This window comes from Dermacentor albipictus, chromosome 9, assembly GCF_038994185.2.
Source record: "Dermacentor albipictus isolate Rhodes 1998 colony chromosome 9, USDA_Dalb.pri_finalv2, whole genome shotgun sequence".
Lineage (NCBI taxonomy): Eukaryota > Metazoa > Arthropoda > Arachnida > Ixodida > Ixodidae > Dermacentor > Dermacentor albipictus.
The window spans coordinates 107,750,023-107,766,164 of record NC_091829.1 but is presented as its reverse complement, the minus strand read 5'-3'; the positions used below and the strand labels follow the sequence as shown (position 1 = coordinate 107,766,164).

Sequence of the window (16,142 nt, the reverse complement as noted above, 5' to 3'; positions counted from 1 at the left end):
ATAAAAGCAGCGCTTGTTTCTGGTCCAGAATTGCGCGCATCACGAGTACGCCTAATTTATCTGTCTCTCTCTATATTGCATCAAATTTGAATAAAACCGATCTAGTGGTTCTCTACTAAAACAATTTATGAGCTTTTCTTGTGTCTCAACAAAAAAAAGAAAAAAATTGGTGTTGGCTACGAGCTGAAGGTCCTTTTTAATGACCGAAGCACATGATGGCCACAATATAACGTAAACACGTGTATCGTCTGCAATCATATTTCAAACAGCACATACAGGCCGAAAGATGTCGAAAAAGAAAGCGTATACAGGGCAAGCGATTATACCGTGGACGTGTCTGGTGTCTTTCGAAGACAAGCGATTGTCCCGTGTTTAGTGGCCGTGTCTCCCGAGTACAAAAAGTTCTCCCGCGCACCTGTCCCGCGTCTTTTGAGGACAAACAATTTACCCGTGTACTTGTCCCGTGACTTACCAGGACAAGCAATTGTTGCTTATACTTCTCCCCGTGTCTTTAATATCGCGTGCGCTCTTTCAAATACCAGCATTGCACAACTCACCCAACCGTCCACTTCAGCTGCTACTGTTCTCATCTGCCTTAGACGAAGCGAAAATTGAAACGTCTTCGATGGCCTTTTTTTTAAATACAGGTAGTAACGTTACACTTAACGATGACTCGACAAAGATAGAATTTCCCATTCTCCCTCTGTGGACAGCTGAAGAGCCGGAAGGAGACGACGTTTTCGGTGGTGGCGGTGGTGGCGGTGGTGGCGGCGGTGGTGGAGGTCATGGTGGGGGTGGTGGGGATGTTGGAGGTGATGGAAGTGGTGGAGACGTCTCGCAGCCACCAGATGTGCCCTTGCCACCATTTACAGCTCGGACGCCCGGTGAGTGTTCGTCGTCTTGCGCTTCAAATTTATTCTCCCTTTTTAGATGAAGGAAAAAAACAAGCAAAAGTACTTAGACGCATATCCATAGAATGGTGGGGTGTCTAAATACTTGTAACTTACATTAGTGAAGCGAAAAACAGTCACTGACAAAACCACTTCTCGCAGAAATGAAACGGTCAGGTACAGTGATTATTTGATGTTTAGCATAGCTAGAATAAAAAGAAAGGTCGCTTTACCTGTAGATAAAACAGCAGGGCCTACCCCTGCCGCGAGCGAAATAATATACCCGAGAGATATAAATGAGGTATTTCACCACACAAAGACACTGACAAAGACTTACACATTCTTTGTGACAACGCGATTCAGCATATCTTGGCACAGGCCTATGAGAAAACAGTTGTCTAAAGAAACCGTAAAAAGAAGGCAGCTTAACTGCTCGCGTCGGTGGTGGTCATTGCAGATGTTTAAGCTGAACATGAAAGAGTATTTTAAAAGTCGTTAAACAAACAAGGCCATGTAGCGCTGTCCCCAGTTAAAGCTAGTGAGGCAGCTGAGAGCACCGAGGTTTGATGGACTCCCATCTACCGCAGGTAGTTCACCAGCCTGTCCTGAGGCACATAGAACAACGTTCTCAATAGTTGATGTTGGTGGTGATGTTGGAGGTGATGGAAGTGGTGGAGGTGGTGGAGACGTCTCGCTGCCACCAGATGTGCCCTTGCCACCACTTACAGCGCGGACGCCCGGTGAGTGTTCGTCGTCTTGCGCTTCAAATTTATCCTTCCTTTTTAGATGAAGGAAAGAAAAACGAGCAAAAGTACTTAGACGCATATCCATTGAATGATGGGTTGTCCAAATACTTGTAACTTGCAATAGTAAAGGGAAAGAAAGTCACTGACAAAACCAATTCTCGCAGAAATGAAACTGTCAGGTACAGCGATTGTTACATATTTAGCATAGCTAGAATAAAAAGAAAGGTTGCTTTACCTGTAGATAAAACAGCAGGACCTACCCCTGCCGCGAGCGAAATAACATACCCGAAAGATATAAATTAGGTGTTTCACCACACAAAGTCGCTGACAAAGACTGACACATTCTTTGTGACAACGAGATTCAGCATATCTTGGCACTGGCCTATCAGAAAGCAGTTGTCTAAAGAAACCGTAAAAAGAAGGCAGCTTAGCTGCTTGCGTCAGTGGTGGTCAATGCAGATGTTTAAGCTGAACATGAAAGAGTATTTTAAAAGTCGTTAAACAAACAAGGCCAAGTAGCGCTGTCCCCAGTTAAAGCTAGTGAGGCAGCTGAGAGCACCGAGGTTTGATGGACTCCCATCTACCGCAGGTAGTTCACCAGTCTGTCCTGAGGCACATAGAACAACGTTCTCAATAGTTCCTTTACCAATTAACCACCATACGACGGTACCTTGAGCCGAGACAAAAGCTTCTTCAATATGGACACGCTCGCTTGTTTATCCGGTGATCGCATTTCTGCCCGTTTCCGCTTCTACAACTTCAGGCTCATCTGGTATGGAGTTTACATCAGCAATACTTCATCTTTGGCGTTTCAAATGAACGCCGGCATTCATCCGGCTAACGCGCAGAAAGAAAATGTTTACAAGCTGAATCGACAAACCGTATTATCCGTAGGTGGTCATTAGCACACGTTCACTCAAAGTATGGCCAGTATCAGGACTGGCTGGCATTTTATCTCGTAAACTGCGTGTTAAAGAGAATGCACGAAACATAGTAGTAAACCACGTGACTACGTGCCAGCGCACAGCTACGACAGCGCTCTTTAGAGGGCTCGGTGGGAAATGAAAAATCTCGCCTCGAACGTGTCACCCTAAGGAGCGCGTGGCGTTTGATTAGCCGAATATTGCTGACACATACATGTTATACCCATCACCTTATCCTTATGCTTGTAATCCTTTAAATTTGTGGTGCAAGAAAGAAATATTGCGCAGATCCGAAGCACTATAGGAATGAATGTTATGACAAGAATATTGCGGTTACATAGTTACATGGCATTGTTTCGTGTTCCGTAACGTGGTATCAGGTGGACAAACAAAGTCTTTGTTAACAGAGTATGGATAGTTGGCGAGCATGCGTGTCTGTGACGACAGGAGCGCGATGACGACCCCACTAAAAACAGCCGTATGCCGGAAACACCATCATCTACGCAGGCCCTACGCGAGACTAGGGCATCGTAACTGTCAACTTCTACATAGGTAGTGGACTATGGTAAACAAGAGAAAAACAGACTGCGAGGTCATTGGTTCAACTCAGCTCAAACCACGACAGACACCACATGCGAGTTCCTTAAGACTGTTGAACTTGCTGCATGCGCGAGCTGTGACATCGCAACAGGCACAGGGGTGTTCTGAATGTCGTCACGGGCCTATAACTTGAAATTTTTCGCATTGGTGAAGACAGCTACGAAGTGTTCCGCGTTCCCGGCCCGTGCCAACAGCAGCCCATATTTTCCTCATGTACACTTTCTTGGCACCTCGGTCAGTCCATGTCTTCGTCGGAACTTGAAGTAGAAAAACTTGAGATCCCTTGGCAGCGCTTTTCTCATTGTTGCAACGCACGCTGAGCTCCAAAGCGCGAGTTTGATGATTCTCCGCAGGTGGTATTCGATTCTCTTCATCACAATTCTATTATTTTGGGCAGCGGAGACAGAACCACCATTGCGGGTTATGTCGTTATGAGTACCACGTTGGAGAGCAAAATCGAAAGCTTTGCGGTGAATTTTTAGAATCTTTTTTCGATCTCGAAAGGAATGCCCGGCCTCGCTCAATGAAGACATTGCGCGTGGGAGTGAAGCAAGGCGTTCCATTCTCCGGAAAATAAATAAACCATAACACACATGGGCTCGAACCCATTCTGTGTAGGTGGCTGGCCAACGAAGTTGCAGTATCACCTGATCCAATCGACCAATGTGACTGACGTAGCCTTGATATTGGTCCTGCCGAGTAAGAGCAGAACGCCGTTGTGCATAGTGACGTTGCTGTTGCTGCTGCCACTCATCGTTTTCACGCTTGTCTTCGGCAGTCCTATCCATGGCCTCCCCACAGCACTATCACAACACAAATAAATCATTTACTAGGCGAGTTCCTATACAGATAGGAAAATGTAGGGGCGTCAATGCCTGCTTCGTGTGCTGCCGTTTTAGCTTCTCAGCAAATGAGGCTTATGTGACCGTAGATTTTGCCAGGAAGCGCTTGCGGAGAACGCTATGCACGAAGGCGAGCGTTCAGTTCTTTCTTTTTCTTTCCCTTGCGCGGCCGGCACCATCGCTGCCGCGGATGCACGGAGGCGAGCGCCATCTGGTGGTGCTGCAAATAACCCAGCGGGGCAAGGCAGCGCGCCTTCTGCTGTGATTAGTTTTTTCTCTACGAATTCGAAGAAATCCCGGGATGTTAGTCATATGCAGCTTCGATGTAAAACACGATCTAAATGTGGCAGACCTGAAAGATGGTTGGCGAAACGAAGTGGAGATATGCTTAAATATTGAAGGCAAAATTATCAATCAAGATGTCAGCCAGTAATGATGGGGCACCGTGTATACAGTAGACACACTACTAAGGAAATAACTAGCTGGTGTCATTTGTTTCATTCGGTGAAGGTCATTAGGTTTTATTATGACTACCGCTACTCGCTCATTAATGCTGCTGAATTCGTCAATGTTGCCTGCTATATCCTGATGGATTAGGAATCGCACTCTGTACTGATTTTTATCTGGAAGTCCTCTATAGCAGATGACATGGCTATTACCAGTTCTTCAAACCTCACTAGTTTTTCCAACCTCACGAAAACCGATGATATTCCAAACATGTCTGATAGTTCCTCAAAGAGGCTTCCTAAAGTAGCTTCACTCGAAAAAGTTCGGATGTTAGATGGTCCCAAGGTCAGTTTGCATTGGCAACCTGTTCGAGTCTAGAGATCCTTAGCACCCTTCGCTGCGTTACAGGTCTGAGCGCCGCCCTGGTAAGGTGCTCTACATCGGCTGGGGACTGAGGGCCATTGGTTGATCTATTGAATAATTTTGGAGGGAGTGGCCGAATAATGCAACAGGAAGGCCGATTCCTGCTCTGGTGAGGGAGTAAAGACACTACCTTAACCAACTGTGCCTTCGCACAATTGAATCACCGTAATTAACGTCAAAGGAAATGGCTTCGACTCTCTGAAGGGTCGTGCGCTCGGGTGCCTTAATGAATTCTATATTACAGCGTTTTAATTAATTTCGCCTTATCCCCAAAGATCATGGGTTAGACTTCCGCATAAGCTCCATGGTTCGACTCCCACCGAAGGCCGTGGGTTCGAGTGCCTGAACTAACTCTATCTTAATAAGCATTGCCTTTATTTCTTTTTTCACTTAATCAGCGGCATCGGAGCCAGCTGTGTAATAAAATAACGACGAACACGCGAGCAGTAGCACCAACCCGTATCTGCGCAAAGCGACCTCACATGACTTTCTGTACCACACGCCGCGTTTTCAAGACCATCGGGACATCAGCCTTTTAAGAAGTTCAGCTTAAAAAAAACTTCTGATTAGACCTTTTGATACACGTTTCTCGTCATGCACTGACGCATGACATGCCATGATAATGCTTTTGTGTATAAGCACCACGTGGGAAACGTGTATGGATGGTATTATTACCGGCGTAGATAAAAAGTCTACAAAGTCAATGCCTAATTCAAAGTCTTGCGTGTATGCATGATACCCTAAAACTAATGATTGCTTTGCCATAGTGGCTTCAGCAACTTGTCAGTTTCGTCTGTCATGACCTCTGTGAAGTTGTTGCGATAAGTAGTCTAGCGAAACGAGTTATTCAATTTTTCAGCACTGAGTTACCACTTTGTATGTATTTACGCATGTTTCTTAACAAGGTAAGAAAAAAAAGCGATCGTCGCCTAATGATTACTGCACCGGGATGTGCTAGACGAACGAGGTTGTATTGCAGCGTTGGTCACATATTCTTTTTATTTATTACCAAGGTGAGGCAGGAACTTAACTGGCAACCATGTGCCTGCCGCAAAGTGCCAAGAATGAGGCAAATAATGGTTTGCGCTATGAAATCGCTCTTGCTTGCTCCTTCACGCTTGTCATCGCTATTCCGCGACCAGGTTCGCGCATGCGTGAGTAATCGGCGCACGCCACGTGCCTGAAATCAATCCCAAGCGCGACCTGATGTGATAGCTGATGCGCTAGAAATAGCATGTTTACTTCCGTACTCAGCTCATTAAAGAGAATTGTCATCGTTGCGCGCCGGCGCATTGTTATGTGATGCATTTTCATATTTCGCAAGATTTTCTTTAAAGCGCGGAAAGAAGAGTCGCTCAATATAGAGCGCGTCGAAACCAATTGAAACTGATCTTTTCGAAGGCGATCATACACCTAAACTGTTGTCATGTCTGCCGTAAATGTAATAATAATATGGAAGAACTAAAAAAACGATGCAGTTATTTTCATCTTCATCAAAACCGTTCCTTTCTTTTTAAGCTCGGTGCATGATAGCTGAGACATACTGTAACACCACATGTCCTTTTTCTTAAGAACTGATTTTTATATTGTCACCTGTGTTAAATACTGCAACTCGGTCACTTCAGGTAAATTATCTGAAGCAGCAGGTGTTGCTTGCGAGAAAAATCCCAATGTCCCCTTGCTCCTCCCTAAAATTACTGATTACCTTCAACTAGTTCACTTCATGGTCACACGTAGCAAATGTTAAATTTAACCATAATGTACCTAAATCCGCGTAATTCCTCTCTTCTTTGCTGACCGAAAGGGTTACAATGAAAGGTAATTTCTTCAGGAACAACGCCTGCTGGTCAAAGAACACCTGCGCAAAGAACTGGAGCCCCACCAGTTATTGGCCCACCTGCAGTACTGAGGCCTTCGCCAGCTACTGTAACCCCACCAATTATTGGCCCACCTGCCGTACTCAGTCCTACTCCAACCTCAACTCCGACGCCTATACCAAAACCTACGCCGGCTCCCACACGACGAATTACACCACCTCCCATTCCGCCCCCGACACCACCTCCCATTCTGCCACCGACCCCGAAGCCCACTCCAAGGCCGGCAGCGAGGCCTAGTCCAGCGCTGACACCACAGCCCACTCCAAGGCCCACGCGGAGGCAGACGCAGACGCCCACGGCAAAGCCGACGCCCAGGCCCACTCCGAAGCTCACGCTGAGGCCCACTGCAAGTCCCACTCCGAGTCCCACTCCCAGGCCCACGCCGAGGCCCACGCCGGGGCCCACTGCAGGTCCCACTCCGAGTCCCACTCCGAGTCCCACTCCCAGGCCCACTCCAAGGCCCACGCCGAGGCTCACGCCGAGGCCCACGCCGAAGCCGATGCCGAGGCCCACGCCAAAGCTCACGCCGACGCCCACTGCAAGTCCCACTCCGAGTCCCACTCCCAGGCCCACTGCAAGGCCCACACCGAGGCCGACGCCGAGGCCCACGCCGAAGCCGACGCCGAGGCCCACGCCGGAGCTCACGCCGAGGCCCACTGCAAGTCCCACTGCGAGTCCCACTCCCAGGCCCACTCTGACGCCCACGCAGATGCCAATGCCGAAGCCCACGCCAAAGCCCACGCCGAGGCCCACGGTGAGGCCCACTGCAAGTCCCACTCCGAGTCCCACTCCCGGGCCCACTCCAAGGCCCACGGTGAGGCCAACGCCGAGGCCCATGCCGAAGCCGATGCCGAGGCCCACGCCGAAGCGCACGCCGGGGCCCACTGCAAGTCCCACTCCGAGTCCCACCCCCAGGCCCACTCCAAGGCCCACGCCGAGGCTAACGCCGAGGCCCACGCCGAAGCCGATGCCGAGTCCCACGCCGAAGCTCACGCCGAGGCCCACTGCAAGTCCCACTGCGAGTCCTACTCCCAGGCCCACTCTGCGGCCCATGCCGAGGCCGACGCCAAAGCCCATGCCGAAGCCCACGCCGATGCCCATGCCGAGGCCCACGCCGAAGCTCACGCTGAGGCCCACTGCAAGTCCCACTCCGAGTCCCACTCCCAGGCCCACTCCAATGCCCACGCCGAGGCCCACTGCAAGTCCCACTCCGAGTCCCACTCCCGGGCCCACTCCAAGGCCCACGGTGAGGCCAACGCCGAGGCCCATGCCGAAACCGATGCCGAGGCCCACGCCGAAGCTCACGCCGGGGCCCACTGCAAGTCCCACTCCGAGTCCCACCCCTAGGCCCACTCCAAGGCCCACGCCGAGGCTAACGCCGAGGCCCACGCCGAAGCCGATGCCGAGTCCCACGCCGAAGCTCACGCCGAGGCCCACTGCAAGTCCCACTGCGAGTCCCACTCCCAGGCCCACTCCAATGCCCACGCCGAGGCCGACGCCGAGGCCCACGCCGAGGCCCACTGCAAGTCCCACTCCGAGTCCCACTCCCAGGCCCACTTCGAAGCCCACAATAATTCCCACACCAATGCCCACTCCGGGGCCGACTCTAAAGCCCACTCCAAGGCCGACTCCAAGGCCTACTCCGAGGCCTACTCCAAGGCCTAGTCCACGGCCCACGACAGTTCCTACGACAACTACGAAAGCATGTAAGAGCTGGTATTGTAAACTTTAATAGCTTTTACGCAGTCCGGTACTCCAAGAGATACGAATCTAGAGAGTCTTCATACCTATACATGCTTAAATGCTTTTCACATGGCGTAAGCGTTCATGAGAAGACTCCCATTTGAATTAATATTGCTACGGCACTACCATACGATGGTATGCTCCTGTTAGCCAAGAACACTGCTTAACGTTGAAAGCGGCTACACAGCTATGAAATGAAAAAAAAAAGCAAATTTACTAGGCGATTCAACATTCAAATGACGTAGATACAAAATGTCCTCCTTGGCGAGTTAGGGTTGAGAATGGCGCGGTGTCACTGTGCACGGCACTGTTTCACATTACGCCTGTCATGGAAGAAGTAGGAGGATCGTACGTCTGCTCAAATTTTTTCCACTGCGACTTCTTCGGGACCTTCCAACATCATTATATTTCGCACATCATTTAGATGATCTACCTTCGGGATCGGGGAATTATTTTTAGACAGTACATACCCACAGGACCGGCCGACCTAATTTGCACTGCACAGCCTATGGGATAGGCCCACTTCTTTAGACTGTACTACGTCTAGATTAGATCCGGAAAGATGCTATAAAAGGCATACCTAATACGGAAAAGGTGAACGAAGCTTTCACGAACCGGCAAGACAAATACAGGGTGTCTACCGAGTTGACATTTCCGAATTCCCTGAGTTTTCCAGGTTTTCCCTGAGTGCCTTTGCACATTTCCCTGAGTGATGCAGAACTACGTTTTATTTCAAGATGGGCTGAACCCATATCGCCTGATGCTGTCACTTTCCAGTAAGCACATGAAAAAAAATAAAAAAGCGACCTAATCCAATTTGAATGCTAAGAAGTAGTGGTTATGGTATTCAAAAAGAGAATAGAAGGCAAGGGTTAGTAAAATCCACAGCAAATAAAGTGTCTTCGAAAAAAATTGCAAATGAAGTCGCACATTCACAAATACAAATAAAAAGGAGATGCACATGGAAGCAAATATATTCGAATATGAGCTATTTCTATCAACTGATAGCAAGCTCACTGGTATGAGACCCGAATACTGTCACAATTGAGATTCTCTCTCAACCGCTCGTAAGTCAACCTCAACTGTCCTGACATACTCTCAGCCCACGCACGACACCTGAGTGCTGTGTTTCACTGCTTTAAAGAGTTTATTTTGGTTTGGATGAGGGACACCTGCATCTCGGCATCACCAAAATTTTGTTTTTTTTCCTCAAGCTCCTTCGAAACGGCGGCAGCAAGCTTCCTTTTCCGTTTATTCCTCAATGCATACATAATTTCTGTTCTAGTCCTCCTCCTGCCACTTGTTCGCCCCAAGGACCATTTGAAGCATCTTGGTCAGTTACACAGTCCACGACCGGTTTTTAGAACTCCCTAGCGGTCGGGAAAACCTTCGAAAAATCGGCCAGTTGCAAAAAAATAAATGCGTGTCATTTACTGCCCTTAGGGGCTCAAACCGCGACAGGCACGTTCGAACACGCTCTAAAGGGCTGTCGGTACACATATTAGGCATATCGGCACTCGTACTGTGACAGGAAATACCGGGTGCACGTGTGTATAATTAAGGAATGCATACTGTGTTCAGTGGCAATAGCCCCTTCCCACGCTTGTTGTGGTTCACTGCAATACTTTTGCTTATGCTTCACCATGTAACATTGCTGTACGGAGGCGAAGCTGACATTCGAGAACCGGCATTATGCAACGCATCGTGTTTTCTAAGTTCCTAAGCCAATCGCGAGGACCACAAATGCGGAGTCCGTGCCATTGCTGACAGCAGCTTATTCTTTGAATATTGAACTCGGCACCCAACGGCAAGAAGCTTCATAGAGAACGTCGAAGCAGCTAGGCCTAGCGTTGCTGCAGTGGTGGCAACGGCGGCCAGCGGATCTGCGTGCGTGAGTGTCGGTTCGAGGTGGCGAAGTAATCAAAACGGCAGCGGTGGTGCCTTTAATTATTGCTGTTTCGGGCCTGCGGTCACGGCAAAACGCCCGGAAAATCGGATGGCGAAGAGTTCTTGCGTCCGAAATTTCACACGTTCTGATACGTTGACTCTATGGGCTACGTGGCGGTGCCGCGAAGCTGTCAAATTATCGGGAATACGGAAAGTCGGTCGTTGACTGCACATTGGCAACTCCTCCACCCGATGACAGCACGTCAAAGAGGATTCATTACGATTCCTGTATGTTGCTCGAGCCAGCATTACCCCGACTTTCGACCTTTTCAATAAAATTGCCGCTAATTTTCTCTGATAGAGGCCCCGATTCCTTGGGTTTTCCCTGACTTTTTCCATACTACAAATCCCTGAGAATTCCCGGTTTTCCCGGTTGGTAGACACCCTGAAATCAGAGCGCTGTGACAAGAAACGTGCAGCGGATTTTGACGACGAGCGTCTCGCGTAACCTGCAGGTTAATGTCCTCAGGTGCCATGCCGCTCGTTGTATAGTAATGGTAATTTTTTTCGGGGGCGTTATGATCGAGCTGTCCCTACCCAGTGATACCCTGTTGTGTAGGCTCTACGCGTCGCTTTACAGAGCAGCAGCGTTAAACTTGGCGTACAAAAGCATTCGTGGCACTGGGCGCAGATAGCGAGCTTAGCACCATGCCAGGAACGCTCAGGTTGGTAGAATAACGTCACTTGCCGTCGTTGTGGGCGGCGACTTACTGTAACGGCAAACACTTTAAAGAAAATGAGCGCTGTCGTTTGATGCCTCTATGCATGGCTTCTAAGACGGGGGCACAAGAGCGGGAGAGTCGGAATGTGGCATAAAAAGAAACAGAGAAGACAAGGAACGAAAAAAGAAGACGAAAGGACAGAGGATAACATAGGAGGGTGGGGTGCTGTGAGAGCGAGAGGTTATGGAGCTTTCAAAGGTGTCATAGGCGCCGTTCGGTTGTGGTTGAAATAATAGTTTATTGGAAACTGTGCCCCACTATGTCTACACACACAAGTTACGCTCCAATAGCATACAAGCCATGAGCGCACTGAATTGTTGTATAACCAATTGTTGAAGTGCATTTGCTGAAACCATACTTGTCGTGTCCTTCCGCGTTCTCTCTTTTATTTGCGTTATTTCGTTGCAGCATGTTTCCATGGTCGCCTTCTTACAAGATCAGTAATTCGCATTTCATACATCTTTGGCTACGGCAAGAACCCAGGCACTCACCGGTTGTAGTATATTCCACAATTTCAAGTGGCCGCATTTTTCAGCCAGCAACCTTGAAATGACATCCGCACCTTTACCGAAGAATTTTGTCACTAAGCACAAAATTCTAATGCAATGTGCTGGAAACGTCAACTTTAGATTCTAATGTAAGACACGTTTAGGCAGACATGATCATGTGGGAGTCATGAAAATTTCTCAGTTTATAAATGCTAAAAGAAAGACTAATTCACTGTCTTCGGGGCGAGACACCTACCACCCATTGTTCTTGCAAGTTGGTCATTCCACTGCTGCTTGCGTTAGCGCCAGTTCGTCGGTATTCAGGTGCATAAGCTTCTTAAGCATTACCACCACGTTACACACGTCAGACAAAAAGCGACATGTGGAGCAAAGCGAGCGAATGGAATGTGACTGCTTCGTTACACAACTCACTCCTGACGTTTTATTACAGCGAAGATTTCTGAGCCTATTGAGCCTCGTCCTCCAGTTTCCATGCATAATCTAACTGCTATCGACTATGCAGGTGCGCACCAACGTTAAACGCACCACTCAATCTGTGTCTACAGGGCGTTCCAGCAAACAGTTCCAACATTTTTGAAACAATGTCCTTTGGCAGATTGCGCAATTCTAGTTCACGAGCTTGTCTGCTCAAAGATGCATGTGAAAAAAATTGAAATGCACAATTATTTATTACTAAACTTCAGATTAAGTGTCTAATTAGCTTATGGCGCATATTGCAATTTACAAATTCTAGCAGGTGAGACTGCAAGGCACAGCCAGTTTAAAATAATTGTGCCGATGAAACCATTAGCAGATAATCATGATCATCATCATCATCATCATCAGCAGCAGCAGCAGCAGCAGCAGCCTGGTTACGCACACTGCAGGCCAAAGGCCTCTTCCATACTTATCCAACTACCCCGGTCAAGTAGTAATTGTGGCCATGTTGTCCCGGCAAACTTTATCTCATCCGCCCACCTAACTTTCTGGCGCCCCATGATACGCTTCCCTTCCCTTGGAATCCGGTCCGTAACCCTTAATGACCATCGGTTATCTTCTCTCCTCATTACATGTCCCCATGCATTTTTTTATTTTTCTTGATTTCCACTAAGATGTCATTACCTCAGGTTTGTGTCCTGACCCAATCTGGTATTTTCTTATCCCTAAACGTTGCACCCATCATACTTCTTTCCATAGCTCGTTGCGTCGTTATCAATTTAAGTAGAACCGTTTTTGTAAGCCTCCAGGCTTTTGCCCCGTACGTGAGTACTGGTAAGACACAGCTTTTAAACACCTTTCTCTTGAGGGATAATGGCAACCTGCTGTTCATGATCTGAGAATTCCTGCCAAATGCACCCCAGCCCATTCTTATTCTTCTGATTGTTTCAGTTTTGTGATCAGTATCCGCGGTCACTACCTGTCCTAAGTAGATGTACTCCTTTACCACTTCCACTGTCTCGCTACCTATCGTAAACGGATGTTCTCTTCGGAGAATGTTAAACATTACTTTAGTTTTCTGCAGATTAATTTTTAGACCCACCCTTCTGCTGTGCCTCTCCAGTTCAGTGAGCATGCATCGCAATGGGTCCTCCGAGTTACTAAGCAAGGCATTATCATCAGCGAATCGGAAGTCACCAAATTAGTAAGGTACTCTTATCCCCAATTCTTCGCAATCGAGGTCTCTGAATACCTCCTGTAAACACGCTGTGAATAGCGCTGCAGAGATCGTATCTCTCTGCCTGACGCCTTTCTTCATTGGGATTTTGTTGATTTCCTTATGGAGAGCTACAGTGGCTGTGGGGCCGCAATAGATATTTTTCAGTATTTTTACATACGGCTCGTCTACACCCTGTTTTCGTAATGCCTCCATGACTGCTGAGGTTTCGACTAATTCAAACGCTTTCTCGTAATCAATGAAAGCCATATTTAAGGGTTCGTGCTATTCCGCGCATGATATCACCTGATTGATAGTGTGAATATAGTCTATTGTTGAGTAGCTTTACGAAATCCTGCCTGGTCTTTTGGTTGACAGAAGTCTAATGTGCTCCTGATTCTATTTGCGATTACCTTAGTAAATACTTTGTAGGCAACGGACACTAAGCTGATCGGTCTATAATTTTGCAAGTCTTTGGCATCCCCTTTCTTAAGGATTAGGATCACGTTAGCATTCTTCCCAGATTCTGGTATTCTCAAAGCCATGAGGCATGGCGTATACAGGGTGGCCAGTTTTTCTACAACAATATGTCCACAATCATTCAACAAAACTGCTTTTACCTGATCCTCCCCAACTGTCTTCCCCCTTTCCATAGCTGCCAAGGCTTTCTTTACTTCTTCCGGCATTGCTTGTGGGATTTCAATTTCCTTTAGAACTTTCTCTCTTCCATTTTCGTCGTGGGTGCCACTGGTACTGTATCAATTTCTATAGAACTCCTCAGCCACTTGATATATCTCATCCATATTAGTAATGTCATTGCCGGCTTTGTTTCTTAACGCATACATCTGATTTTTGCCTATTCCTAGTTTCGTCTTCACTGCTTTTAGGGTTCCTCCGTTAATGAGAGCCTGTTCAATTCTATTCACATTATAGTTCCTTATGTCAGCTGTCTTACGCTTGTTGATTAACTTAGAAAGTTCTCCCATTTCTATTCTAGCTGTAGGGTTGGAGAAATTCATACATTGGCGTTTCATGATCAGATTTTGCGTCTCCTGCGATAGCTTACTGGTCTTCTGTCTAACGGCGTTACCACCGACTTCTATTGCGCACTCCTTAATGATGCCCATAAGATTGTCGTTCATTGCTTCAACACTAAGGTCTTCTTCCCGAGTTACAGCCAAACAACTTTTCTGTAGCTTGATCCGCAATTCCTGTAGTTTCCCTTTTACAGCTAACTCATTTGTTGGCTTCTTATGTACCAGTTTCTTGCGTTCCCTCATCAAGTCAAGGCTAATTCGAGTTCTACCATCCTATGGTCCCTGCAGCGCACCTTGCCGAGCACGTCTACCTCTTGTATGATGCCACGGTTCCCGCAGAGCATGAAGTCGATTTCATTTCTAGTCTCGCCATTCGGGCTGCTCCCCGTCCACTTTCGGCTAACCCGTTTGCGGAAAAAGTATTCATTATCCGCATATTATTCTGTTCTGCAAACACTACTAATAACACTCCCCTGATATTCCTAGAGCCGGTTCCATATTCCCCCACTTACTTGTCTCCACCCTGCTTCTTCCGTACCCTTGCGTTGAAGGGACCCATCAGTGCAGTATATTTTGTTTTGACTTTTCTCATTGCGGATTCCACGTCTCCATAGAAACTTTCGAATTCCTGTTCAACATGACTGGATGTAGGGGCGTAGACCTGTACGACCATCAATTTGTACCTCTTATTTAGTTTCACCACAACACCTGCCACCCTCTCATTAATGCTATAGAATTCGTGTATATCACCAGCTATATCCTTCCACCTAACTTTCTGCCGCCCGCTGCTACGCCTCCTTTCCCTTGGAATCTAGTACGTAACCCTTAATGACCGTCGGTTATCTTCCCTCCTCATTACATGTCCTGCTCATGCCCATCTATTTTTCTTGATTTCAACTAAGATATCAATAACTCGCCTTTGTTCCCTTACCCAATCTTCTCTTTCCTTATTCCTTAATTATCCTTAATAATCAAGAATCCGACTGCTAGTTCTCGTCTCTCCACTAAGCCTCAGTTGCACAGGACGGGCCCGTTTTTCAGCACTGTATATGCTTCTTTCATCCTCCTAACTACACTGAGCCCTATTATATTCCATTTGCTGCCCTTTAATAGCACTGCTAGACTCTCCTCACTAGATAACATTGTAGCGTTAAACGTTGCCAGATTCAGATTCCCATGGCCATGGCCATGGCCCATTCCCATTCCCATGGCCTGTCCGGAACCAGGGATTCTTAGCACCCTCGGCTGCGTTATAGCTCTGACCGCCACCGTGGTCATTTGCTTCGCAGCTGCTGGGGACTGAGGGCCGGGGTTTGATTGTTGTGTTCATATAGGAAGTTGTGGCCAAGTATTGCACCAGGGTGGCCAATCCTGACTTACAGATACAAATTTGAGGTGCAGAATTCTATCGGATAAAAAAAGAACTCTTCATGGAGTAGTCTAAGTATGCGCAAGCATCGTGCAACTTCCTCATTTCCATGCCGCCCGGTGTCATTATCAATGTTAGGAAACTTGATCCGACCACTACAAAGTTTGTCAACCCATAGCAGTCGTTATCAGTTTTATCGGACTAGCTCATACCCTTATCCACCTTGACCGGTTACCTTATCAGACTCGATCCGACCTTTATCAAACCTCATTTGTCCTTATCAGTGATATCAGACATACCAGACATAATCGGGCCTTTCCACACTCTTATCGGTCCTTATCTACGTTATCGAGCCTGATTCACCCCTTATCAATAATAATCAGAATTAACTGATGATGTGTATTGATTTGCTAACATTATCAAAATTGATCCTA

At 47.5% G+C, this 16,142-nt stretch overlaps 1 protein-coding gene and 1 long non-coding RNA gene across 2 annotated transcripts in view; both read left to right on the top strand.

Annotated features, from left to right (window-relative positions):
- The first annotated feature begins 791 nt into the window (after positions 1-791).
- Positions 792-6,818, top strand: LOC139049604 (uncharacterized). Its single transcript, XR_011508418.1, has 3 exons — positions 792-884; positions 1,478-1,630; positions 6,703-6,818. It is a non-coding gene; the product is annotated as an uncharacterized lncRNA (long non-coding RNA).
- A 429-nt stretch (positions 6,819-7,247) lies between these two features.
- The window catches only part of LOC135907218 (cell surface glycoprotein 1-like), a 48,164-nt gene continuing 39,269 nt past the window's right edge, over positions 7,248-16,142 (top strand). Inside the window, exon 1 of the mRNA XM_065438903.2 lies at positions 7,248-8,454. Within this exon, the coding sequence (XP_065294975.2) occupies positions 7,248-8,454 (1,207 nt within the window). The remainder of the gene's footprint in view (positions 8,455-16,142) is intronic.